The 26,302-nt window shown below is 38.0% G+C and overlaps 10 protein-coding genes and 2 non-coding genes across 12 annotated transcripts; 7 read left to right on the forward strand and 5 right to left on the reverse strand.

The window, feature by feature from the left end:
• Positions 1-889: 889 nt before the first annotated feature.
• On the forward strand, positions 890-2,554 carry DPS1 (aspartate--tRNA ligase DPS1; the record flags this gene model as incomplete). Its single annotated transcript, XM_002494935.1, has 1 exon — positions 890-2,554. The coding sequence occupies one exon, from the start codon at positions 890-892 to the stop codon at positions 2,552-2,554; it is 1,665 nt and encodes a 554-aa protein (XP_002494980.1).
• Positions 2,555-2,711: 157 nt separating this feature from the next.
• On the forward strand, positions 2,712-2,978 carry COX19 (Cox19p; the record flags this gene model as incomplete). The annotated part of the gene is made up of 1 exon (XM_002494936.1): positions 2,712-2,978. The coding sequence occupies one exon, from the start codon at positions 2,712-2,714 to the stop codon at positions 2,976-2,978; it is 267 nt and encodes an 88-aa protein (XP_002494981.1).
• A 397-nt stretch (positions 2,979-3,375) lies between these two features.
• ZYRO0B00594r lies at positions 3,376-3,447 on the forward strand. The gene has a single exon. It is a non-coding gene; the product is annotated as a tRNA-Asp (tRNA).
• A 152-nt stretch (positions 3,448-3,599) lies between these two features.
• On the reverse strand, positions 3,600-3,703 carry ZYRO0B00616r. Its single transcript has 2 exons — positions 3,666-3,703; positions 3,600-3,643 (listed from the first exon to the last, which is right to left on the reverse strand). It is a non-coding gene; the product is annotated as a tRNA-Leu (tRNA).
• Positions 3,704-4,006: 303 nt separating this feature from the next.
• KNS1 (serine/threonine protein kinase KNS1) lies at positions 4,007-6,199 on the forward strand (the record flags this gene model as incomplete). Its single annotated transcript, XM_002494937.1, has 1 exon — positions 4,007-6,199. One exon carries the CDS (start codon positions 4,007-4,009, stop codon positions 6,197-6,199), a length of 2,193 nt encoding a protein of 730 aa, XP_002494982.1.
• Positions 6,200-8,121: 1,922 nt separating this feature from the next.
• ATG39 (Atg39p) lies at positions 8,122-9,126 on the reverse strand (the record flags this gene model as incomplete). The annotated part of the gene is made up of 1 exon (XM_002494938.1): positions 8,122-9,126. One exon carries the CDS (start codon positions 9,124-9,126, stop codon positions 8,122-8,124), a length of 1,005 nt encoding a protein of 334 aa, XP_002494983.1.
• A 1,191-nt stretch (positions 9,127-10,317) lies between these two features.
• MRPL15 (mitochondrial 54S ribosomal protein mL57) lies at positions 10,318-11,052 on the forward strand (the record flags this gene model as incomplete). The annotated part of the gene is made up of 1 exon (XM_002494939.1): positions 10,318-11,052. The coding sequence occupies one exon, from the start codon at positions 10,318-10,320 to the stop codon at positions 11,050-11,052; it is 735 nt and encodes a 244-aa protein (XP_002494984.1).
• A 260-nt stretch (positions 11,053-11,312) lies between these two features.
• Positions 11,313-17,093, reverse strand: SPA2 (Spa2p; the record flags this gene model as incomplete). Its single annotated transcript, XM_002494940.1, has 1 exon — positions 11,313-17,093. One exon carries the CDS (start codon positions 17,091-17,093, stop codon positions 11,313-11,315), a length of 5,781 nt encoding a protein of 1,926 aa, XP_002494985.1.
• A 370-nt stretch (positions 17,094-17,463) lies between these two features.
• On the reverse strand, positions 17,464-21,093 carry ZYRO0B00748g (heavy metal translocating P-type ATPase; the record flags this gene model as incomplete). The annotated part of the gene is made up of 1 exon (XM_002494941.1): positions 17,464-21,093. One exon carries the CDS (start codon positions 21,091-21,093, stop codon positions 17,464-17,466), a length of 3,630 nt encoding a protein of 1,209 aa, XP_002494986.1.
• A 365-nt stretch (positions 21,094-21,458) lies between these two features.
• CDC3 (septin CDC3) lies at positions 21,459-23,060 on the reverse strand (the record flags this gene model as incomplete). Its single annotated transcript, XM_002494942.1, has 1 exon — positions 21,459-23,060. The coding sequence occupies one exon, from the start codon at positions 23,058-23,060 to the stop codon at positions 21,459-21,461; it is 1,602 nt and encodes a 533-aa protein (XP_002494987.1).
• A 971-nt stretch (positions 23,061-24,031) lies between these two features.
• On the forward strand, positions 24,032-25,189 carry HIF1 (Hif1p; the record flags this gene model as incomplete). The annotated part of the gene is made up of 1 exon (XM_002494943.1): positions 24,032-25,189. The coding sequence occupies one exon, from the start codon at positions 24,032-24,034 to the stop codon at positions 25,187-25,189; it is 1,158 nt and encodes a 385-aa protein (XP_002494988.1).
• Positions 25,190-25,454: 265 nt separating this feature from the next.
• POM33 (nucleoporin POM33) lies at positions 25,455-26,282 on the forward strand (the record flags this gene model as incomplete). Its single annotated transcript, XM_002494944.1, has 1 exon — positions 25,455-26,282. One exon carries the CDS (start codon positions 25,455-25,457, stop codon positions 26,280-26,282), a length of 828 nt encoding a protein of 275 aa, XP_002494989.1.
• Between the last annotated feature and the right edge of the window lie 20 nt (positions 26,283-26,302).

Genomic DNA, 26,302 nt, shown 5'->3' on the forward strand with positions numbered 1-26,302 from the left:
TAAATATTCTGTGCATTCGGTTCTTATCAATTGTTCACGATAATTCTTAGAAGTTCATGGAGCGTTTATCATTAATGATTCCATTTCGATGGATGATAAACTGTGTCAAACATTATTTTGCCATTATCTGAGCAATGCTGTCAGTAAATACCTGATGGGATATTAGGGATCGATCGGAGCCTCTTTATATACCTGGATCAAAACCTAGCGTTTTGTATCTTATTTTGGAAGTTCGCCGAATATAAGCGAATGCCATATATTATGGAATGTTTAGTAATATCAACAATCTTGATAAGGGAAAAACAATGATCCAATTTATTGAGATAGCATGAGTTTCAGTTTCTTGAATATTCAAACAGAAAAAGTGTTTGAGGTTACCGAGGCTCTTCTATTGCCGACGGAATATTGTCATCCGCATTCTGTCAGTGTGTCTGTCAATGGGTCTTCGAATGGGTCAAATTAAATGTTCGAAATTTGATCCTCATAACTTGTATAATATTCGTAGCACTCGAATAGTTTTGACTTATTGGACCTTTTTCTTCAACGAAAATACAATCGCATAACCAAGTGTCAGTGTGACGCATCTTAGAAAATCAATTTTCAAAAAATTAAAATACGTATAAGAAGTGTTTTATCCAGTCAGCGGCAAATTTGTCGTGTGATACAATTCACTAAGATAAAAGTGGATATCTCGAGCAAATACTTGGCGGCTAATAGTAATTCTTTGGAATATTTTTGTATTTTCTTGAAAAAAAAAAATTAGTCACTTTTATTTTTCAACGAACGCATTAGAAGTGAAAAAAATTTGAAGTCCAACCGATATTGCAAGGTTGAACTCTTGGACAACATACAATTAACAAAAAAAGGTCAATTCAAGTATTCGTTCAAGATGGCTGAAGAGACTAAACCAGTTGAAACTAAACCAGCTGAAAATGCTGAACCAGTTATCCTAGGTGAAGATGGACAACCACTTTCAAAGAAAGCCTTGAAGAAGCTTCAAAAGGAACAAGAGAAGCAAAAGAAGAAAGATGAAAGAGCTCAACAATTGCAACAAGAAAAAGAAGAAAGAGAACGTAAGGCAGCTTCTGAAGATACTGCCAGTGAACATTACGGTAAATTGCCATTGATTCAATCTCAAAGTAGAACCGGTGAACCTCGTATCAAATTTGACGAATTGGACGAATCGAAGGATGATGGACGTCATGTTTTATTCAGAGCCCGTGTTCACAACACTCGTCAACAAGGTGCTACTCTAGCATTTTTAACATTGAGACAACAAAGTGAATTGATTCAAGCATTAGTTAAGGCAAATCCAGATGGATCCGTCTCTAAGAACATGGTCAAATGGGCCGGTTCATTGAATCTGGAATCTATCGTCCTTGTTCGCGGTGTCGTTCATAAAGTTGCTGAGCCAATTAAATCTGCTACTGTTTCACATTTAGAAGTCCATGTTACTGATCTTCACATCATCTCCGAGACTCCATCCGAATTGCCAATTCTTTTGGAAGATGCTTCTCGTTCTGAAGCTGAAGCTGAAGCTGCCGGTTTACCAGTGGTTAACTTGGATACTCGTTTGGACAATCGTGTTATCGATTTGAGAACTTTAACTAACCAAGCTATCTTCCGTATCCAAGCCGGTGTCTGTGCACTTTTCCGTGAATTTTTGTCCAACCGTAAATTCACTGAAATTCATACACCAAAGTTGTTAGGTGCAGCCAGTGAAGGTGGTGCTAGTGTCTTTGAAGTTGGTTATTTCAAAAGTAAAGCATACCTGGCTCAATCTCCACAATTCCACAAGCAACAATTGATCATTGCTGATTTTGAACGTGTTTTTGAAATTGGACCAGTTTTCCGTGCTGAAAACTCCAACACTCACCGTCATATGACTGAATTTACTGGTCTTGATTTGGAAATGGCATTTGAAGAGCACTATCATGAAGTTGTTGATCTATTGAGTGACCTATTTGTTTTCATCTTTACTGAGTTGACTAAACGCTACACTAAGGAAATTGAATTGGTCCGTAAACAATATCCAGTAGAGGAATTCCGTTTACCAAAGGATGGTAAGATGGTTCGTCTAGCTTACAAAGAGGCTGTTGCGCTATTGAGAGCTGACGGTAAAGAAATTGGTGATTTCGAAGATTTATCCACTGAAAATGAAAGACACTTGGGTAAAATCGTTAGAGAGAAATACGACACCGATTTCTACATCTTGGATAAATTCCCACTAGAGGTCCGTCCATTTTACGCCATGCCAGATCCAGAAGATCCACGTTATTCCAATTCTTACGATTTCTTCGTTCGTGGTGAAGAAATTTTGTCAGGTGCTCAACGTATACATGACTACGATTTGTTGTTAGAAAGAATGAAGGCACACGGATTATCATCTGAAGAAGTAGGTCTAAAGGATTACTGTGATGCTTTCAAATCTGGATGTGCACCACATGCTGGTGGTGGTATTGGTTTAGAACGTGTTGTGATGTTCTTCTTAGATCTAAAGAACATCAGAAGAGCAAGTTTGTTCCCAAGAGATCCAAAGAGAACCCGTCCATAAGCTTATTAGCATTGCATATGTATGTACCCATTTCCATTGTACTAGCTAACGTGTGTAGTGATCCTAGCAATTCAACTAGAATAATCATTTTAATTAATATGCGGATGGAGGAGATGAAAGAAGTTTATAAAACGAAATCAGAAAGCAGTTGTAGAAGATGTCCGGTAATCCAGGAGGTGCCATGAAGGCACTTTCCCCAACACCGCCTGAACGTGGATCTTTCCCATTGGATCATGAGGGTGAATGTAGTCGACAAATGCAGGAATATGTAGAATGCTTGAAATTGGTTAAAGGTGAAAATGCACCAAACTGCAGATTGCTTGCAAAAGAATATTTAAAATGTCGAATGAATCATGACTTAATGGACAAGGACGATTGGAAGAATTTAGGTTTACCAGAAGATTCACCTGCAAAGAAGGAGTGAGTGAAATGTATGATAGGATAGTGAAGTTCAAAATAGGATGTATAAGATGTATTTAGCAGCCTACAAAATGTCATCGGGGCTTGTCAAGACTATTCGGTAGTTACATGACGTTTTGTTCCCAGACTTTCTGAATTCGAATTTTCATGAACAAAACATCAAAGTGACCGAATCAAAGATCCGTCAAATTCATATGATATACAACAAGTATTCAGACCTATACTACGTTCATTCTCCCCTGTTTAAACAATTCAAAGAATGTTTGAATGTTCTCTGCCATGTAGTAAATTAGGCTTAGAAATACATTCTTGTGTAGGTGGTAATCCTATCATCGTCACATCACTAAATTCTTATGATCACAAGTTATGTAATTTCGCGATAGCTCATCAATAATTTCCTTTCCGTGATAGTTTAATGGTTAGAATGGGCGCTTGTCGCGTGCCAGATCGGGGTTCAATTCCCCGTCGCGGAGATTTAATTTTTTGATTCATCAGCAAAGTAAAACCCAGAAACCTCATAATAAAAATGCTTCGTACAACATCACACGTGGCTGCAAACTTTATTACACCGTGGTCCTTCTACGGTAAAAAATATTTACCCAACAATCGTTGGATTGAAAAAATATGAGAGCTATGGGATTCGAACCCATGCATCCGAAGATATCAGAGAATTTGGTTTTTAGGTAGTAAACCTAAATCTGACGCCTTAAACCACTCGGCCAAACTCTCATACAAATTGTATATTTTATCGGAGTGGATGTACCCACCACACTCACTTGAATTTACTGCGATTTTTAGAGCAAAACAGGCGTGGCGTAGGTCTAGAAGGTTGACTCACCCCCTTCTTTCTAAATATTACATAGTAGTAAGCAAGCAAGCAATCATATAACTGACTCCAACAACCACAATCAACTCAAACTGACTGCTAGTTTATAAGCAAGAGATAGGAATATAGGTGGTAGTTTTTTTTTTTCCAGTCCATATCAACTTCTCTACTCACTATTCTGATTTCCTGCTTCACCCCTCTAGCCTATGCGGTCCTTTATGTCTTCACATATAGGGAGGAAGAGAAATCGTAATACAAGTGTTAATAATAATAATAATACAGCCATTGGTAATATTGATAGTACAACTCAAATGGAATCATTGATGCAAGGAATGCTCGCGAAACAGGATTCAATTTTAAATGGGAATCTGTCAGATGGCCTGATGTATGATCAACAGCCATTTATTGATAATGAGAATTTACAACAACCAATTGACGAAAACGAAAATGACACTTCAAATGTTGCTGATGATGAGGATGACGATGTGATTTTCGTAAAAGAGCAGCCTGTCTATTTAGCATCGCCTACAGTACCGGGAGGTGATCCAAATTATGACAGTAACAATCACTACACCTCTACGACATCCAAAAAATTTAAGAAACAAAGAACTATTTCGTTACCACAGTTGCCTCATGCCAGATTATTGTATCAAAATGGGAATCACAAGGAGTTTAGAGGTCAGAATAATGACGAATTATTGCATTTAACTGGCTCTTCTTCACGCACTTTGGATGGTAACAGGGCACTATCACTGCGTGTGGTTCATTCGACCTCACCTGATGATGTAACGTTATCGGAAAGGTTTTATTCCAGTGTATCACCTGCGGAATCCGCTGCCATCTCAGGTGAATCCTCAGAGAGTTCATCTTCGAATTCTGTCAAGGGTAATGGTATTGGTGTTGAAGGTGCAACTGCAAGTGGCGCATCCTTAAAAGGAGGGAATAATCCTCACAAAAGAACATTACATAGATTGTCTGCTCCTAAGTTAGCTGCAAGGTTAGTTGGTAAGAAACCAAAGACCAGAAAACGTGAAAATTTCAAAACTGATAAAGATGGACACTACGTCTATAGACAAGAGGATGTCTTTGGCGGTGGCAGATTTGTCGTTAAAGGTTTACTAGGGCAAGGTACGTTTGGTAAAGTTTTGAAATGTACAGACTCCGGTGATTTTATTATGAATAGCAATCCGTTCAAATTGAACACAAATTTGGTTGCGGTTAAGGTTATTAGAGCTATCGATAGGTACAGAGAGGCTGCAAAGACTGAATTAAGAGTTTTACAAGCGATTAGAGAGAACGATATCCCGGGTCAATACCAGTGTCTCATGTTACAGGAATGTTTTGAATACAGGAATCACGTTTGTATTGTTACTGATTTGCTGGGCAGATCAGTTTATGACTTCATGTGTAGTAATGGTGTTGCGAGATTTCCAGGATCTCAGGTACAGGCAATGGCAAAACAACTAATACGGTCGGTATGTTTCTTACACGATTTGGGCATTATTCACACAGATTTAAAACCCGAAAATGTGGTTCTTTGTGATGAGAGTTATGTGGAGAAAGATCTTCCGCCTTCTGTGGTTAGATCTTTAAGTTCAAGAAGAAGAGATGCTAGTGGTGGTAAGCGTAAACTTTTAACAAATCCAGAGATTAAGGTTATTGATTTCGGCAGTGCTGTTTTCCATAGAGAATACCATCCGCCAGTAATATCAACACGTCACTATAGAGCCCCTGAGATTGTTTTGGGATTAGGTTGGTCTTTCCCCTGCGATATTTGGTCTATTGCATGTGTTCTTGTTGAATTAGTTACTGGCGAATCGTTATACCCAACCCATGAAAATTTAGAACATATGGCAATGATGCAACGTGTTAATGGAGAGCCTTTTCCACCAAAGATTGTTGGTAAAATGTTTTACAAGGCATCTCATAATTTGGGTAACGCTCCTGCAGATTTGAATGCCACCGTGGTAAAACATTTTGACAAAAAGACATTTGCATTACAATGGCCTGAAAAGAATAAACGAGGCGATTACTTGACAAAGGATAGATCAATAAGAAGAGTTATGGATAATTGTGATAGGCTTGATTTCTTAATTTCGAATAAACTTAAAGCAGATTATGGGGATTGGTTAAGTATTGATTGGAATTTATCACCGGAGAAGAATTGGGCATTGATTAAATCAAGAATTTTGACTGAGAGGAGAACGACGGGAACAACAGCGGGTGATTTGAATAAAGAAACATTTTTGTTTTGGTACTGGTTTATTGACCTTTGCAGAAAAATGTTTGAATTCGATCCAACTAAGAGAATTACTGCAAAGGAGGCTTTGGATCATAAATGGTTTAATTTGGGTATTTTGGATGAAGGGATTACCAGTTTTGGTGAATTACAATACTGATTGTGTTATTTTTTCTTTTTTTTCTCTTTTTATTATTATTCTTATTATTATTTGTATGATGAGGTTATATATATTGTATTGTCATAAAGCAGACAATAAGGAACGGTAAAGGTAGAGAAGTATGTAATGGAGGGCAGGTTTCCCCTTATACTTCAGCATTAATGTGTAAATAGCTCAGTTTGGTAAGCATAGGTTTGATGATTATGATTATTTGTCTTATTGTGATATTTTATTCATTATTTAATGTTACTTGTCCTCTACAGGACGAGCTAGAGGCTATTTTTCACAGTAATTTTACTGAAAATTACAGCGCATTTTAAAGTTTCAACGATGATAGAATCAGACCTCGTTAATTTCAAATCTATCCTCAGCGGTTTTTTTTTTGAAGCTCTATGATAAAATTCAAAACGCCGTCCAAATGAATAATCCTTGTATTATAATCTTCACATTTTTGTGTGTGTGGATCTTGACCAGTAGCCTCCCAAAATACAATAGAATTGGAACTCAGAATATTAATTTCGGTACAATGCAAGCATCATGAGTTTCATGATTTTTAATCTCGTGGCAATCCTTCAGATCCAACCCTGTGCCTAAATTGAAAGTGGCGGTACCTAAACCCTCCTGAGCCTTAATATCCACATATGAGATCCGTTGACCCTTGACTGCATTCCAAGCTTTACCAAAAGCTTGTGCTCTCATTAGCGATACTTCAAGATACTTCCTTGGGTTATTATCTGACCAAATAAATCTTGAGGAAACAACGTAACCTTGTCCATATTCTAACCAGACCGCCGATCAACCAAAATGATTCCATTTCTTGTCAATAATTTCTTAAAATGATTTCTCTCGTCCTTATCGGATATTCTACTCAAAAGAAAATATACTCATGAAACAATGATCTTCTTACCTCACCCATATTATCCTCTAAAGCTCTAACTTTTTTCTGAATGATTAATCGTTGAATGCTATGCTAAATCTTGGAATTGATATCGACATAGGGTAAATCTCTACGTTATAAGACCAGATTTCTTGGGGCATGTGATTGCATAACAGGCGGGTTATGATTTAAGCAATGATTAGAAATAAAATTATTTTGTAGATCGTGGTAATACGTCTACCATGAAGGCCTAAATCTTATCGGACCCTAGCAATAAGTTGATTGGTAACTTGAACGAGGTTAACAATCAATTTCACCCATTTTTCCTACTGGAGATGAAGATTCAGAAACTTAATCAGATTTCTAGTTTCATCCTAGCATACTGGCGATATTGAAAAGAACAAAATGCAATGAATTCAATCTTTTCCTTCTAAATATTTCGAATCAACTTCCTTTTTGGAAGCGAACATCTTTAGTCTCATTTTGGCAGTATAAAACGACAATAACTCTCACAGAAAAATCCAAAAACTCGCAGCATTTCTTTAATATTTTTTGCAATCATGTAAGCCTTCATATGCACCCACTACTATCTTATCACTATTGTACAACATTCTATTGTTCATCTAAAGCTCATCGCGAAGTTCCAGGAACTTCGAGCCGCATGTTAAAAAAAACATTGAATTGTAAACAAGATTTACCACGCCTTCGTGCTTCGCACTACCTTTTCTTGGCAAGTTAATACAGTATCAATAAGATTTCAGCCATCCATCTCCAGTGGCCTCGGATACATAGATACAAACCACATCAAATGAAATCAAAGTAATTCAAAGTAAAAAACCAAATCAACTCAAAATAAAAAAAGGTTAAAATAAAAACAAATACCAAAAACAAAAGCGAAAACCTCCCGGACTCCTAGAGCCTATGCATACTAGATCCTTCCCAAGTGTAATTCCTATTTCCTTAACCTATCCGTTCCCAGTTTCCTAACATTATGATAACAAAAAACAACCTAACATAAAGAGAAAACAAAACAAAATGAAAATGCCTAATGCCTACGATGAATGCCCTCCAATACCTTGTAAGTCCTTCGATGCCACATCCAGGCCTTCTTGTGCAGTTTGTGATTGTAGTTATGCAACCCTTCAAAAGTGTTATGAAGTCTGGGTCCTAGCTGTTTCCATTTAGGTAAAAATTTTGATTGTGATGATAGCCATTGATGGAAAAGTTTTACAGATTTATCAGTACGATCTCTGCATGATTGCCAAATTGATGATGTTGATTGTAGAGCCTTATCACTAGCGATGGAAAATCTACCTCTGATCCATGCGGCTTCATCGGCGACCAGCGCCAATAACTCACGACAAGAATCCTGTAATGATTTAATAGTATCATTCCGCAGCAACGATTTAACCTTCGATTTGGAAGTGTACCAAAGAATCATAGAATCAGCCTTAAATCTTTTCCAACCAACTACGTCTTCATCTGGCATCGGATATGCAATTCTATTATCAAAATCCACATAAAATTTACCCGACGGTTTCCATTGAGGACCAGATTGAGTACTGGTCAAACTTTGATCCTGCGTTTGTGATGGGGTGCTCCAAAAGTTGAAATCTGAATAAAGTACTGCAGCTTCACCAGAGGAGATACCACTATTTGTCAATGCAGTAACATCTCTTGGAAAATCAGAAAACATCCAAAGATTCCAAAACTTTTGGACAACTAATGAAAAGGATACTGATACCAACGATGTTAAGACTATAATCTGCCACGTCTTTATCTTCCAACTACTGTCTCTTTTTTCACCAACACCCTTGGGCCCCGTCAAAGTGGCTAACGAATCAGAGATCGATCCTATACCAGCTTGGTAGTCTTCATTCGCACTTCTAAATGAAAATTCTGCTAGTTCATCACTACTACTAGTATTGGATAGAATATCATCATCCACATGAGACTCCTCAGAGAGAAAATCAATAGTCAAAGATTTTGAAGATACCTTTTGACCTTCTTGCAATTTGATCAGATTCCAGCTATTATCACCTCCGGTCATTATACTATTTTGTTGTGCTCCTCTTCTTCTAAATGAGCTTAAATTGATTTAGTGTTATCAGGGTTCCTTATGGTGTGGGGGCACGTTATTAAATTATAAACTTACTTCTACTTGAGATCTGTGAAAACACAATTAATAGAATTTTTGTTCTTTTAATAATATATGAAGAACTGTCAAAAAAGTAGTGGTTCTTCTCAATGTATTTCTAACGTCTTAACTCTCTTAAAAGATAACGTTATAAAACTAAATCTAATCAGATCAAACTAAAACAGAAGGGCACTAAAAAAAGTAAAAAACACCTTACTAACGTATTCTGATTTCGACTCTCAAAAAGACTTTTACTGGTTACACTTTCTATTCACTATCATCATTAAGATCAAATCAAGTCTAACAATATGGAACAGAGAATTTATGGTAAACGGTAAGTCTTTATATACTAACAACCCATTAGGCTCCTTATCATTTTTAGATTTTCCCTTATTTAAGAACCCTTTATACGCCCATGCACCTCATAATGAGCCGCACCCATGAACCGAAAATATCGAGTTTAGGATACGATTGCAACTGATCGGCTTCAATGAGACATGCACATGTGTCGGTATCTAATTTTTTTAATGAGGTAAATCTTAACAGAAGAAACACCGATGAGTTAGGCGCGGTTTTGGATAGTACTTTGCAAAACACTCTATTACTAGTGTTACGCAGGTCACTCTATACGAATATGCTAATATTACAGTCCTATTTGTAAATGTTTCATTTTGAAACCTCAATTAGCATTAAGCGTGCCATGTATGAACATTTGAAGCTGCTCGAATAGGTTTGAAGACTTGAGCTTGAAAAAGAAAAAGAGTTGTGGCAGAAGACAATTAAAGCAGTCACGTGTTTTGTGAAGCGCCGCTTGCTCACGTGACTTTATTAATGCCATGCATATCATAAATTAGATACTACAGTTCCTTTCTTATAGGTCCTCATAGACTCCTAGTTGGGTGTCACCTTCTTATATGGGGTTTATTTGCAAGTATACCTATGCCTTTGTTAGCACTTAATATGTATATCACTAGCTACGACTGTGAAAAAAAATTGAAGCATCAATAGGCATATACATCGAATAAAATAGATAGACATTGAGAACTATTCAAAGATTTGGTAGAAGGGGACGTACGGGCTCGATATCTTCAATTTCCTTCTCTTATGGTAGTTATAAATTTGAGCCAGAATTTGCTCAGATCCTGTTGTCATCACCAACAAGGTGTACGTCTCATTACCTATCTACATTCAGGACCTCGTGTACGTGGGTTGAAAAGAGATCCTGTTAGTTACTTAAAGAGCCCCAATGGAATCTCATATACGGATGTTAAACTCTCGGAATATAAGTCAAAGGTCCAAAATGCTTTACAGTTCGAAAGATGTGGAATTGATCTTCCTGAGGGACTAGTTTTACAATGTTTTACCCATAAGTCATTCGCACATGGCTCTAAACCATATAATGAAAAGTTGAACGTGTTAGGATCTCAATTCCTTAAATATCAGGCCGCTATTCATTCACTAAGGCACAAGGATCAATTATCACCAGTACCTTCAGATAACGTCCAACAACCATTAAATGGACTTAATTTCACAAATTTGGGAACCGCTGTAGCCAAGTTAATCATTTCCAAAATTTCTACAGCACAATATATCAAGGAAAAACAATTAGATTCTTTAATTTTTTGGAAAATGAGAGATGCTACAAAGGATGGTCGTTATAATGGTGAAAACACGGTTTTCACTAGTGCATTGAATGCTCTTGTAGGAGCAATATTAATCAGTAATGGTCCTGAGAAAGCTGCAAATTTCGTTCAACAAGTACTTTTGAATGGGGAAAATGATGTCAATCTCGTTAAAATTGCTAACCAACAATCTCAAGTGTTATCAGCTAAATCATGATTCACCATCTCATCTTCTCATTCATTTATCATACATGTAATTTAATGTCTGTAAATAGGTTAAATAGACAACAATCTAATGTGCCGTCAAGTCACTGACAGAAATTGGCTGATGGAAACAAATTAAAAAGGATAAAGAGGTCCTTATACAAAGTAAGATCAAATTATTTATAACCAAAATATATGCGGGTATAGTATTTACAATACAAGAGGTAAAGTGATATACAATTGAAGAAAACAGAAAGTCTTGTTATAATACAGTTAGTTCAAACGAGAGTTTAGGAACTCGATTTCTTCCTTGAGGGATGCTTCCTCCACCGTTTTTACCAATTCCTTTGTACACTTGGCGATGTCGAAAGCGATACCTGCTAATCTTTGTTTGAAATGTTTGTTTGCGTAATTTTCATCTTCAGGGTTATCATTAAATCCGCCACTACGATTTAATTGACACAGTGTAGTCATTCTCAAATAGCAGTCTTCTAAACTTTTCACAACCCATGATCCGTGCTCTTTCAAACTTGCATTACGGCTTTGATTCATAGAAATACTCGTAGCATCAACCATCTGTCTAATTACTTGGCTAATGGCATTGGATTCTTTTCTCAAATTACCTTTGGTAGCATGTGGCTCTTTGATAGATGTCAATAAAGATTGGATCGTTGCAATTACTTGTAACGATTGATGTTCCAAATATAACAAAAGTTCGGACAGTGTGTTATCTGGATTCTCAATATCGAAAGCATCAACATCAAAAATATAATCACCATCATCAGTCCTGGTACTTGCTAAACTTCTAGTTCCTGGACTTCTACCAACGGGACTATTTAACGAGGGCGTCTTACCGGAAGGCGTTTTTACAACCTGAGGCCTGAAAACGGAACTTCTCATTACAGGAGTCTTGGGAACGTTAGGACTTTTAGTTACATCATCATTTTTAGAGAATTCAGCCTTGCCATTAGAAGGATCATGCGTTTGACTGTTAGATGAGAATAGCTTCACAGGTTGGAATTGAGGCGCTACAGAACGAGCTGACTTGGGAGCTGATGCATCTGTAACATCTTTTTCTTCGGAAAATGATGGACCAGCGTTTAAATCATCTGAAGGCTCATCGATAGACGTTAGATGCTGTTGATTGGTTTCCTCAGCGGTACCAGGAAGGACAGATAAATCGCTCGCACCACGTCCCTTGCTTTTGTTGTAAGTATTTTCAGAAAGAGACCTGCTATCATCCTTTGAATGAGAGTAGTCATTGTTACGGTTTTCTATACCCTTGGAATTGTTGATGTCTTTTTCTTCTGGTTTACTCTTAGAATTATTAGAGTTTTGCTCCAAACGATCAAATCCATTTTCCGTAAATGCGTCTTTGAAGGAATCAGCATCATAGTCATCTTCTTCATCAGTGCTGTCCCAAGGTCTATGCGTTTCTTTATACTTATCATCTTTCACATTATTCCCTAAAGGAAATGAATCATGATCTGGTTTCGGGGTGTTCTTACTTGAAGCAGATGAGCTTTTGCCTTGGCCAGTGCTTGCCTCGTTGTGATCTTTGAAGTATTCTCCCGGATTGGTCATTGAATCATCGACATCCTCAAAACCTGTCAAATCAGATTTATTTCCCCGGGTATCTCTGCTATTATGCGAAATATCTTGGTCTCCCTCCTTGTGAGGTGGAGCTCCGTCTTGCACCTTTCTCGAAAACTCTTCTTTTGGATGATTCTGAGAAGAAGCATCGTATGAAGCTGGTTGGCGCTGTTTGTCTTGGTTGTGGCCTCTGTCCCTCATTTGTTCAGGAACGCTAAAATTCGAACTCTGATTTGATCCCGAAGGGATACCAAAAGGTCTGTTGTTAAGTTTCAGATCGGTTTTTTCCGAAAGACCAAGGCCAGCTGGCTTCTCTCTAGCCTCAGAATTACTACCGTGGAAGTTTTCCTGCTGAATCAATGGGGAGCCGCGGCTAGCACCATTTTCCTCCTTCAAAGATTGTTTGAAAGCGCGGAAAACAGAACCATCATCACTCATATAAGGGCTATTGTTAAAATCACTTCCTTCTTCATTTTCATCCTCACTTGGGATGTCGGCAAATGTCTTCTTGAGTTTGTCAGTCAAGTTCGAATTCGTTGGAGGTTGTGGAATGTTGCTGAAATAGAAATTTGGTAATTTCGAAGGAACTTCTTTGTCTTGACCGACCGAGCTATTTTCAAGAGACCCTGATCCACCTCTAGGTGTGATGTCCGTTTCTCCGTTACCATCATTTAATGTGACAAATGGAGTGGCATTATTATTTTGAGGAATACCACCTTTCATGACATCAGGAGCATTTTCATTAAAAGGGGCATCTCTTAAGCCATCACCAATCATGGTGCCAGCAGCACTTTTACCAAAAGGTTCATCTTTTGAGCTGCTACCGACTTCCATGCTTTTATCATCGCGGGAAGATGTAGAGCCAACTGGTGCTGGTGCGGCACCAGACTCTCTATCCTTCTCATAATTGTTGGCATGTGGGGGAGAATTGGAATTTGCGTCCCTTGAGTTAACGCCATTGAAGTTAGGGTTGGAGTCATCAGAGTTTTCGCTGCTTTTTTCAAGTGATTTTTCTAGTGGTGTTGGTTTCTTATTCTCCCTATAAGCAGCTTCTAAACCTTTGTTCTGGGTTGTTGAAGAAGAAGCTACATTTGAGTTATCATCAGAATCCTTATTGAAAGACGGACTAGTTTTTTCACTACCATTGTACTCCTTGCGTGGCCCATTTGAAGAATCATTTTCCTTAGGACTAGCTGATGATGGGGTTGATTCCTTATTGAAACCAGTGGCAGCTATTTTACTTATGGGGGTACTGGATCCTGTTTCGGGAAGATTGGCATTCTTATCATGATCAGTCACTGTAATATCTCTCTTTCTGTCATCGGAACTACCGTCACTAGACTCGTGACCTTTGGGTTGGGTCGCTGCTGCTTGTTTATCTTTTTGTTCTTTGTCAACTTTTAACCCGATGCCTGCATGTGTGGCAAAGGTCCTTAGTTTCTCTGTGAAGCTTTTACCAGAATTTTTTCTTGGTTTCTCCTCTTGTAATTGTGGTTGTTGTTCTTGTTCTTGTTCCTTTGGTTCACTCTCTTCCTGGATATTCTTAGATTCAGTCTTTTCTTGTACGCGCTCAGATTTAGCTGCGTTCTTATGAGCTTCAGGTTCAGTTCTCTCCTGAGAGTCTGGGGTTGAGTTTCCTTCAAGTCTGGATATGGCATCCTTGATGGCCTCTGGTGTTCTTCTGATTTCTTCTGGTGATGTCGATTCTATGTTTCCTGTCGAAAATTGTGGAGTATCAGTGTTCTTCGAATCTTTGGGGTTCAAAAGTTCTTTAGGTGTATTGTCGGGCGTTGGTTTAGAGATGAATCCTTGTTCCTCATCAGTTTCTAGGTCCTTATTGCGAAAAGGATTTATTGAATCATAAGAGTCCTTGTTTTTCACTGAATCACCACTAGCATTGCGATTTTTATTCCCCAAATTAGATATGTCTTTAGATTCTACAGAGTCACTGATATCGAGAGTTTTATTCTTCACGTCGGGCAGATCTCTGGATGACATTGAGTCATCACCACGGTAAGGGTCATTGACAGCGCTAGGAGCATTGTTTTTCTTCATCGAGTCAACAGCACTTTCATTGTTATCCTTCTTATTCAGTATATCTCTGGGCTTCATAGAATCATTATCATCTTGACTCCTATTACCTTGGATGTCCAAACCTTTATTTTCCTGAGGTTTGGAGTTAGTCTCCTTCAGGGAATTTTCTCCTAGTTTCCTTTGATGGTCATCAGAAGGAGAAGCAGTGCTCAATGGAGTAGATAATGTGGTTGTTCCTTCTGCAGTCGTTGCCCTACTCGTAGCTGTTGATTTTTCTGGAGTAGTATTACCGTTAAACGTCCTACTTGGATCGTTTCTGTCGTGGGAATCTGTGAACCATCCATTACTTTTCTTGGAAAAACCTTTATCGTGAGTAGAATCTTTGACTCTTGCGGCCAGCAATCCTGGGTCTATACTGCTTGATTGAGATGAAGTGGGAGATGCTTCATTCAACTTTCTTGTCTTTTCGAATGCAAGGCCGGCTGAGGATCCCTTCCCACGAGATGCTGGTGATCGTGTATCAACCATAGGTCCGAATGGAAATCCACTAGACTGCTTCCTTGCAGAAGACGGTGTCTTTGCACTCGGACTCATCCCCGCCTTCTGAGTTATCTTCAGCGGCTTAACGGGAGACATTTCATCTTTTCCAAAATCGTCCTCGAACTTGGTTATGACAGTTGGGTGGTCAAAGGGACTTCTGAATTCAGAATTTGCCATATTATGATTACTTGGGGTCGGAGGATCTATGGGAGATTTATCACCATTTAATGCAATTTTACTGCGACCTAGAGCTGCACCCCCGCGCCCATCACCTTTTATCTTACAGGATCTTACCAAATTGCAAAAGGCAAACGCTAATTCTGATATCGCTGCCTGTACCGTTATTCGTGGTAGTAGTGCTCCGTAAACTGAAAAATACCTGATAGAAGTGATAGTATGGGACAAAGACGCTTTGAGAAGAATTACTTCTTCTTTATAATCTGGGACGTCCACAAGAACGAAGAGTTGAGCCACGGTATTTGAAAGACGTGCTAGATCTTCAAATAGTGTATGACCGATATCATCCACATCAGTTTGCAAATCGGTAAACAATTTTTGAATGTATTGGTGGAATTCTTGAACAGATTCAAATGGGATAGATCCATCTTGAGCGGCATACCTTGTAACAGATTCTCTATCCAAGGCGAGTTTTTCTAACTCATTTTTATCGTTATCCGACGACAATGGCAAAGAAGATTTATTTTGAGGCTGTGGATTTCTAGCCCTAGCTTCGAGTTCTGAAACCTTCGCCCTCAGCTTTTCATTTTCCACTGTGAGTGATTCGACTTCTGCACTTAACGACCTGAAGTCTTTCTCAAAGTTTTCGCTTGAACTGGTTCCACCTGAGCTTCTTGATTGCCTCAAACTAGCATTTTCTTTTTTTAATGCCTCTACTTCACTATGCAACTGATCAAGTTTAACTTTATTTTGAGATTCACCTAACGATTGTACAGATCTAGGCTCATTTGACACATCCTTGGAAACACCTTCAAAATCGAAAGTACTCGAATTTCTATTTTTGGGAGGATTGACAGTCAAAGTCTCATCACCTCCATGGTTATTGCCAGTCTCGGTTAGTGCCGGAGAATCAATCACATCTCCGTAGTGGTGATAACTATCAGTAGGATGTAGAATAGGTGTGGTATTGGGTTGTTGTAGCGCGTTTATGTTGGATGGTGGAGCCGCTTCATTAGATCCCAGATCCCTCGATCCCTGAGTATGATTATTAGTTTTAGGAGTATTAGTATTAATATTGTTGGTATTCTTGTCACTTTTCTTCGTATCTTGTTCTTCATCAGATGACCAGTCTATAGAGGCCTTTTGCGGGATAACCTTTGAAGTTTGAATAGTCGCAGTGGGAGGTACTTGTGAGTTAGATCCATCAGATCCAACAGATATATTTGGATCATTCTTGAAATGGCTCATATTAGTCTTCTTACTATTAGGCGTTGAAGATCCCGCCGCCACTGTCGATTTACTATTTGTGTTTTCATCCACTTCAGGATCTGGTGGCGTGTTATAACCTCGTCTGGTGATCTCGAAAAGAATATCGTCAACTAAATCGTTAAATCTAGTATGTGAAAGGTTAGCTAATTTCTGTCTGGCTTGATTTCTTTTCATGTGGAAAGTGGCTTTGGGCAGCAGATATTCTGGTTGTGATTGATCATCGCTAATCCTTCTCTGCAATTCGTCATACACATCTGTACTTAACTCATAAAATTGAGATGCCGATAGTTTAAGCAGTTTAGCTCTTGCCTTTTGAGCTCTTGGTGAATTGGATCTATCGTGTTTGGTCTCAGCATTGTTAAAATATTTCTGTAAGGCCAAGTAATAGCTATGAATTTCTCGATGGTGTGCCGTGGAGACTTCAGTCCCACTATCCATCATCTTGGAACCTACTCAATACTTGTATGATAATTTCTTCCCTATTTAAATAGAGGCCAAAATAAATTAGAGGAAAGTTTAAACTAAAAACTTCTATCAAAACCTGAACTGAACGGTCCTTAATGGAGGCACCTTTGAAAGAGAGGACTGGCTAGATTTGTGGAACGTCCTTCACTTCTTTTTAAAAAGTGAATGAAGGTTCATCTCTTCATGTTTCGCAACAAAACACGAACCGATCTTTTTTTTTTTTTTTTTTTTTTTTTTTTTTTTTTTTTTTTTTTTTTTTCATTTACATGTCATATTTAAAAAAGTCGACGCGTAAACGCGTAAAATTGTTCCACGGAAAGTTTACGCGTAGCGATGAGACGAGCATTCAATTGAATTTGTGTTCTTGGGAGACTGATGGTAAAACAGTATCTTCTGTTAATGACACCTCCTTGGGCTTGTAGAATCTTAATGCCAAACTGCTCAAGAGCACAGAAACTGATGAAAATGCCATAGCGGCACTTGCCCATACTGGTGATAGTCTTGCATGTTTGTGAGGGTATATTACGCCTGCAGCGATGGGAACAGTTATAACGTTATAGCATATGGCCCATGCGAAATTGAAACGTACCCTTCGGAAAACTTTTTTCGAGAGTTGAAATAAAATCAATAGTGACTTTAAAGTGTAGGTGGATGAGAGTAGGACGAAATCACATGAAATCATTGCTAAATCGGAACCAGACGCTAGTGCAATACCTACATCGGCCTTTGCCATAGCAGGTGTGTCGTTAATACCATCACCTACCATTGCTACCACAGCAGGTTTACCGTTCTTGCGTCTATAAGTCTGTTGGATCCATTCTACTTTGTCTGCCTTCTCCTGCGGCAAAACTTCTGCCACTACTTGGTCTATTCCGAGGTCTTTGGCGATAGATCTGGCAGTTAGTTCGTTGTCACCAGAAATCATCCAACATTCAATACCCATTTCTTGTAATCCTTTTATAACGCTTGAAGATTCTGGTCTTATTTCATCTCTAGCGGCCAATAGCATAACCGGGAAATAACCAGGCTTTTGGAAAAACTTGGGGCTTTCAATGGCTACTATTATTACACTTTTACCTTCCACTTTCCAATCATGAAGAAGTTGTAAATGATGACTGGTTAAACTTACTCCGTTGGAAGACATAAACCTTTCGTTACCGAGAATTATACCCTCTGGACTCAATTCATTCCAAATGTCATTATTTTCTGTCGTCAGATCAACCCTACCTTTCATTCCTTTACCTGCTACTTCTTCGGTTTCTGGGACCCTAGTCTTACCTTCTGGTGCAAAATTTTCTGATATGAAATTGGTTACACCAAGTGCTAGTGGATGTTTGGAATTAGCTTCTAAATCTCTGACCAAATGAGCAGTGACGGCTCTCATTTTGGGGTTACTAATGATAGCGTAATCACTTATCTTGGGAGCACCACCTTTGGTTAAGGTACCAGTCTTATCGAAACAAACGACAGAAATTTGGGACCCTTCTTGAAATGCAGCACCACCACCTTTAACCAATATACCATACTTGGCGGCTAATCCAGAACCGACAAAAAGAGCAGTGGGGGCAGCCAACCCTAAACCACAGGGACATGCGACGACGAAAACTGAGATTGCAAATTCCAGTGACCATACTGCCCAACCTCCGACGTCTTTATCGAGATAACTACGGGGTAATCTGTGTGAGTAACCTAAACTCAACCATATTATCCAAGTCATGACTGCAAGGAAAGTTATGATAGGAACAAAATACCCCGTCAGCGCATCTGCTAATTTTTCCACAGGAGCTCTTTTTAATTGACCATCTCTCACGGTGCCAATGATTTTGTCCAATAATGAATCACCTTCTGGTGCAATCAATTTGGCTACCACGGTACCTCTACCAATGTTTACGGTACCTGTGAATATTTGTTCACCAGGGTAGTGGGTAACAGGTATTGATTCTCCAGTCAATGCACTTTCATCAAATTGTGTTTCACCTTGAACTATGATACAATCTGCTGGTGGTGATTCACCAGAACTTATCTTAATGTAGTCCCCTACTTCTAAGTATTTCACATCAACTGTTCTTTCAGTAGACATGTCAGACTTGTAGTTTTCGAGCAATTTAGCAGAATGCTGTTTCATGGAGCTAAGGTTAGTGATAGCAGCAGCACTCTTACTTTTGGAAAACCCCTCCAAAAGTCTACCGATGAGTAGAAAGAAACTTAAAAAAACCACTGAGTCAAAATACGTGGTTGTATCAGGCATTTTGTCGGTATGCGATTTTTTAGAAGCACTTAATGCCAACAGAATGATACTGGCAAAATATGCCACAGAAGTACCTAATGACATCAACAGGTTCATACTACCAAATTTGAAGATTCTTCTCTGCCAATTATTCTTCTGTAACCATAGTGCCCTAACTTCTTTGATGGCTTTCCTGTGGAAAATATCATCAATAAAGAAATAAACAGGTGTGCTCAATATGAATAGGATCCAAACAATTTTTGCAACATTACCACGCCACAGAGGCTCCTCTAGCCATCTTCTGAAACCATTACTTTTCTTTAACAATGACATACCCACAACCCCAAACACAAATGTTGGGATAGTAACCGCCGTAGTTATGGCCAATTTAATCAGGATTTGTCTAGTATTTTTTTTAGCCATTATCTTCAAGTGCTCTTCCAAAGTCAGTTCTTCCACGATACTAATTTTGAAATTGTTATCAGGATTAACTGACACCTCTTTCATTATAGCGTTGACGATTGATCTAATTGTAATTCCTTGTCCCACATTTGGGGTATAAGTGAATTTAACGATAGGGTCATTCAGTGACATTGGTTTATCGATAACAATTTCAGATCCTTTGAATTGCTTCAATGCATTGTAAACTCTTTCAGGACAATGAGAACAGTATATCCCATCAATACGCAGCATGATACTTCTACGAATTGATTTTGAAGGGCCGTAATTGACAGGCTCTATATTACCAATGGGTTCAAAATCATAACCTGTATCTTCAATAGTTTCTCTCAATTGATCTAACTCATTCTTGCTCTTTGAGTTCAGTATGAAAATACCTGTCTTTGATACAACGTTAATGGCAACTTCGTCAATGAATGGCAAGTCTTGAACAGCATGGTTGATGGTGGATGCACAAGCTGCGCAAGTTATACCACCAATGGCTGCGACCATTTTAAATTTCGAATTTTTGGCTACGTTAACAATTCCGATAATTTCTGCATCGTAACCGGAATCTCTAATGGATTCAATCATCGGTTGTAGTGATTTTTTGTCCTTGAGTATTACTTTGGCCATACCAGTCATAAGATCTACACCAACATCTTCTCCTTCTGACAATTGATCACTAATTACCTGCTCAATTCTACTCGAACAAGAAGCACAAGTCATACCTTCTATTGCCAGTGTAATATCATACGCCACAACTTCTGAATTATCATTTTCCTCTTGTGAGTGCTCCTTGTCATCATGAGAACGGCAGTATTCACAATGTTCCTTATGAATTCTTAGTTTCTTACTGGGAGCATCAGTTTTCCTATGAAGTAAAAGTTTTTCCAACCAATATTTAATACTCAATTGCGATGCTCTACCAATAGCAGGTGCTCTAAGGCTTTCTAAATCCTTTAATGCATAAATGTCTAAAACGAAAAATCCGGCATCTTCCAAAGCTTCTCTAATTTTTTGACACAATTGAATGGAATTAACTTCCTGAGCAAACCCAATTGTACATAATCCTGCATCTCGATCCACTATAAATTCAGCTGCATCAATTTTATTGAATTTAATCTTCGAAATTATCGATGATGAAGGTGGCCTCAGAGTGAAAGAAGAGTCTTGTAAACTTGGATTTGAGGGATCATTGACACCGTTTGCATTTGGGGGCAAATTAAAAATCTGTGATAACAGTGAATTAAGAAACAATTCGCATTGTTCACAATGAATGTTTTCAATTTGAATATTTATCGTACTCATGATCAAAATGCTTTATGTTTTGTTTTTTTTCAACGTTCGGCAGAACCGGAACTCGTCCTGTCATCGCCGAGAAGATCCTTTAAGTAATAATTGAGCGTTTAAAGCTGACAGTCTCTCGATTTAGGTGCTGGCAGCAGTTAGCACTCAGGTTGCTCTATGTAGATCAAGTTGTAGGTGCGAGTAAGAATGCAAGCATGAATAGCACTGAAAATTTAAATACCAGTGGTAAAAAGTATTAACTACTAACTGGTGATTAGTACCAGAAATTTCCTTAATTCAAGTTTGTTTTTTTTTTCAAGTTTATTATGGATAGACACAGATATATGTATGACATAAAAAAAAAATGTTATAAAGAATGAATCGTGTCAGCGCAAGAAACCCTTTTTCTTTGGTTGTGCAGGAGATGGTGGAGCAGGGGCGTTAGCAGATGATTCCAGTTGACGTTTTTTCTCTTCGAGAGCTTTCAATTGTTTAGATAATTTTTCCTTCATCTCCTTGTGCCTAGAGAATAATTCAGCTTCAGATTTTTGTAATTTCTTTTCCTTTTCAGCCACTTTTTGATGGAAAACCGTTTTCATTTCAGATTCTAACTTAGCCAATTTAGCTTCATGTAGTTGTTTTTCTTCCTTTTGTCTCATATCAGGATCAAATTCTCTAAAGACTGAATTATCTTGTTTAATTCCCAATTTCGATAATTTTTCAGATCTGTACCTTTCGTAAAGAACTTTACTAGTTTTTTCCCTTAATTCTTCCAAATATTGGCTGATGAGCAAATCACGTAAATAGACAAAGTCACAGTGCTTAGAATTATCAACTTCAATAACCCCCCATGGGTAGGAACGGCCCCTTACTTGACGGCCATCTTTAGAGACAACAACATCTGTAGAACCAACAACTGCATATGGCATGTTATCAAATAATTCATGGGATGCTTGAATGGCTTCTTCATCATCAAATCCATATTGAGGTGGTTGGAACAATTGAATGTGAGCTTCGTCTAACTGTTTTTTAATCCTACGTTTAAAGACGGTAATTTCTTCTTCGGTGAGAATATCCGATTTGGCAATGATTGGAATTAGATTACATTTTTCATGAACTTGTTTGCAGAATTCAATATCCAATGGTTTCAAATAATGAGCTGTTGGTTCAATGAAATACAAACAAGCATGAATTCTGTTATCATCCTCAAAAGATCTGTTGATTTTATTTTCAGAATCCAAATATTGGTCAAAACGTAAATTAATTTCATCGACAATTGGTTTCCAAGAATCAGTATTATCGATGGCATCACCAAATCCAGGTGTATCTACAACTGTTAATCTTAAATTTACACCATTTTCCTCTATCGTTGTAGTTGCAGCGTTAATCTTTACAGAAGCATGTAATCCACTGGAATCGTTATTATTACTTTCGTTGTTTCCAATACCACCATTAGTACCATTTTCCCCATGTTCGCCATCTTCTAAATTGACACCTTCCAATTTTTCAGCTAATGCTTGACTATTAGCAGGACTCTTCCCACTAATTGAATCTAGATCTTTGTTGAAGAGAGTATTTATCAAAGTTGATTTACCTAATCCCCTTTGACTGACTACCAACAAATTAAAATTAAATCCACGACGAATTGATTTTCTATGCCACTGTTTAGGTAGATTTGCAAATCCAACAAATCCTGGAATCTTCCTACGTAAGATCTTCAATTCAGGTTGCTCAGGTAGAACTTGACCAACTTGAGGTGTATCATTACCAGTAGCTGGATATTCAGCACCAATACCCCCACTATACATGTTTGCAGGTGTTTGTGATTCAGATAGCGATGAACTTTCAGCACGACCTAAATTAGATTCAGCAGCATTCGCTTGAGAACCGGGAACCTGCTCGGTTGGACCTGCATTTGGAATACCTGCTCCCATACTATAACTGGACTCTTCCTTCTTAATCGGAACTCTTTCCTCTCTGACCGACATGTTTTCTTTCAACAATTGATTCTTTCTTTTCGAAACGGATTTTATAAAAGTGTCTAAAGGATGTTACCAACAAAGTAAGTGAATGGGTTTATTGAATGAATGAATTAAATTCCTCGGTTGTTTGGGGTTATTCCGTTTTGTGATTTGTTAGTTCAAGTTAGTCCCTGTATTTAGTTAGACACGTTCACTTGATCGATCTTGTTTTCTGCTTGATCTGGGTAGCACGCGAGAATGCTTCAACCACAAGAACGAAAGAAGGGAAGGAGAGAAAGAAAAAAAAAATATTAGTTTTGAGTAGGGTAACACATTCCTTCTTACGCGTGTTTTTTCTTATATTTTCGTGTTAAAGCGAGTGCAATTAAGACCGGGTAATATTTATATATCTTTTTGCACGGGTATTATGATACGCGTTGATGTACGTGTATCACAATACCCGTGCATAGCGATATATTACACGTGCTTATGTATCACATGACACCTTTCTTTAAAAGTGAAAAAGTAAATATGACGAGTACTACCACACTAAGTACGGGTGTTGATTAATCCAAAGAGATAGGTATCGTAATTAAAATGTTGGATTATTATTTCAAATAAGTGTATATATTATTATTGTTGTTTCTGTGTATCAACAAGGTATACATTGATATTGGTAACGCATTTAATTGTTGGATTTCAATTTTTTTTCTGGTAACTTTTCCTATATTTGCTGCTTCTGCTGTGAAAGAAAGAAGGGGTGGTTTAAAGACATACTTGAGCTGATCAATTTAAACTGAAAAGAGTATCTTACAAACAAAGGTTAGAGTAGAGGAACTGCAAGAGATTAACCAAATAATTTCCAACAAAACGTGTTGTATTTCCTGATTTCATCATATCATCGACACTAATAAGATTGAAGGTTTCCGAAGGATTGGATAATTCATCTTTCCATATTATCGACTACTAACGGGAACTTAGTAAGCAATAGATATACAATGAGCAACGCCACTCATAAGGACATCACTACACAGGAAGTCCAAACGCTACTCATAGAGGGTGCTAAGTATTCAGCAAGTGATGATGCAGAAAAAGCTGCCAAATGTTATGCACGTATCCTTGATTTAGAATCGCAAAATGCTGAAATTTACCTTTTATTAGCAAGATGCCTTTACAGGTTAGGATTAAAGAGAAATGATGTGTTTGGTGGTGCTGACGATGGAGAAGACAGTGAAAACGATGAGGATGAGGATGAGAGTGATGCGGATGACGAGGATGGCGAGGAAAATGGTGATGATGGCGAGAAGAAACAAAAACTAAATTCCAAACTCTATCAGTTTGATCATGAAGAGGAGGATATTGATGAATCCACTTTGCAAAATTTTGAAGATGCAACTAATGCAAGTGCATACGTAGATGCAAGGGGAGAATCGATTTTACAAGGTGGAAATGGCCAGGATGAATCGAAGCAACAGGACGAAGATGAGGAAGAAGAACAAGAAGCTGACATGTCCATAGGAGACACTTTTGAAGATTTCCTCCAGGGAAATTTGTTTGAAAACGGATTAGAGTTGCTGTACAGAGCAAGAATAATGTATATGGAACCACACGGTGAAGATAAAGAAGATTCTGAAGCTCTATCAAAGGATACCCAGTTAAAGTTAGCACAGCTGTACGATCTATTAGGTGATATTGATCAGGAATTGGAGGATTTCACACAAGCTGTAAGAGACTATGAAGGATCATTAAAGTTTTACGATAAATCCTTAGCCCCAGAAGAACGAGAAATACTAGTGGACGTCTACCTGAAATTGACCGACGCATTAAGATGGTCAGATTTTGATGATAAGGATTCGCTAAATAAGGAACAACGTCAAAGACATTTACAAGAATTGGAGAAATTAATTCGTTCACGTATCGATGAAAACAGATCAAAGGATGTGGAAGCCGATCAAAGTCATTTAGAAAGGTTAAAAGAGGATCAAGAATCTCTAAAGCTTGATAAGCCAAAGGCCGGTAAGTCTTTGGTCCCCGAATTAATGGCACAAGCAATTTTAAGGCAAGCATTAGGCGGATCACAAGGTAAAGTTAACGATTTATCCAAAATGGTTAAGAAGAAGAAAACAAAGTCCAGTAAGGGTAGCAGACGTAAGTAAGGATTATCGAATGAAAGTACAGAAAGAGACTAAAATAAGCTAGTTTGTAAAATTATCTCTAATTTTTTTATGTTGTTTTATTTTATCTTATTTTAGTCTGCCATCTTTAATTTTTTTTTTTTTTCTGTATCGAATATTCTACATGTAGAATAAAAAGAGGGCGTCGATCAAGGGAAAGGGAAAGACGAAAAAAAGAGTGAGTTAAACGTAATTAGGAAACCAAAAGGAAACCTAAATAAAAAAATTCAGGCACATACAATTCAAGATGTCTGCTGCTCCATCATCGGTTCCTAACCAGACTATCAAACCTCAAACGAGGATCGAAAAGCTTTTCCAATTAACCAAAACTCTACAATTTGCCTGGTTTTGCGGTCATGCCATAACATTGGTCTTTTCAACTCTTTATTTCATAACTTATTGTCCCAAGATTTACAGGGTGGCTTATGCTGGTGTGCTAGAATCATTTGGTATTATTACTTACCAACACTACTACTTGAAGCAAAGCTCTTTGCAGGATAGAAGTTTAACACCCTCTGCGCTTTTACTCAACGATGATCTACTATACTTTGGAATGGCATTTGTTTGGTTTATTACACCACGTTTCGCACTATCTCTAGTCCCATATGCTGTTTTTTCCCTTTTCCACGTTTTGATTTACTGTAAAAGCGTTCTGTTGCCACAAGTGTTTGATATGAGCCCTGGAAGTAAATGTGTTGGTGCCATTTCCAATTTTATTCATCAGTATAATGAAAGATCCATGTACTGGATGGGGTCTGTGGAAATCTTCACATGGGTTTGGTTGACTCTAAGAGCACTGTTATTCCGTAGAAGATCATGGATCGTTTGGTTATCCTACTCGTTTTTCCTCAAGGTCAGATTTGAAAATTCCAAGTACATTAAATCTTCATTTGCTCAATGGAGAGTCAGATTGGATGGTATTGTTAGTCACTCATCAGTGCCACCTATGGTTAAACAATGGTATCACCGTTTTGAAGTTCTCTTGTTAAAAGTTTCTCGTTATCGCCTATCGAAGGACACTACAACTGCAAACCCAAGCCCAACAACACAGGCACCAAGACCTCATTATCAGTAAATTACGAAGGTATATAGCTA

The sequence above is a fragment of the Zygosaccharomyces rouxii genome (genome assembly GCF_000026365.1).
Source record: "Zygosaccharomyces rouxii strain CBS732 chromosome B complete sequence".
Lineage (NCBI taxonomy): Eukaryota > Fungi > Ascomycota > Saccharomycetes > Saccharomycetales > Saccharomycetaceae > Zygosaccharomyces > Zygosaccharomyces rouxii.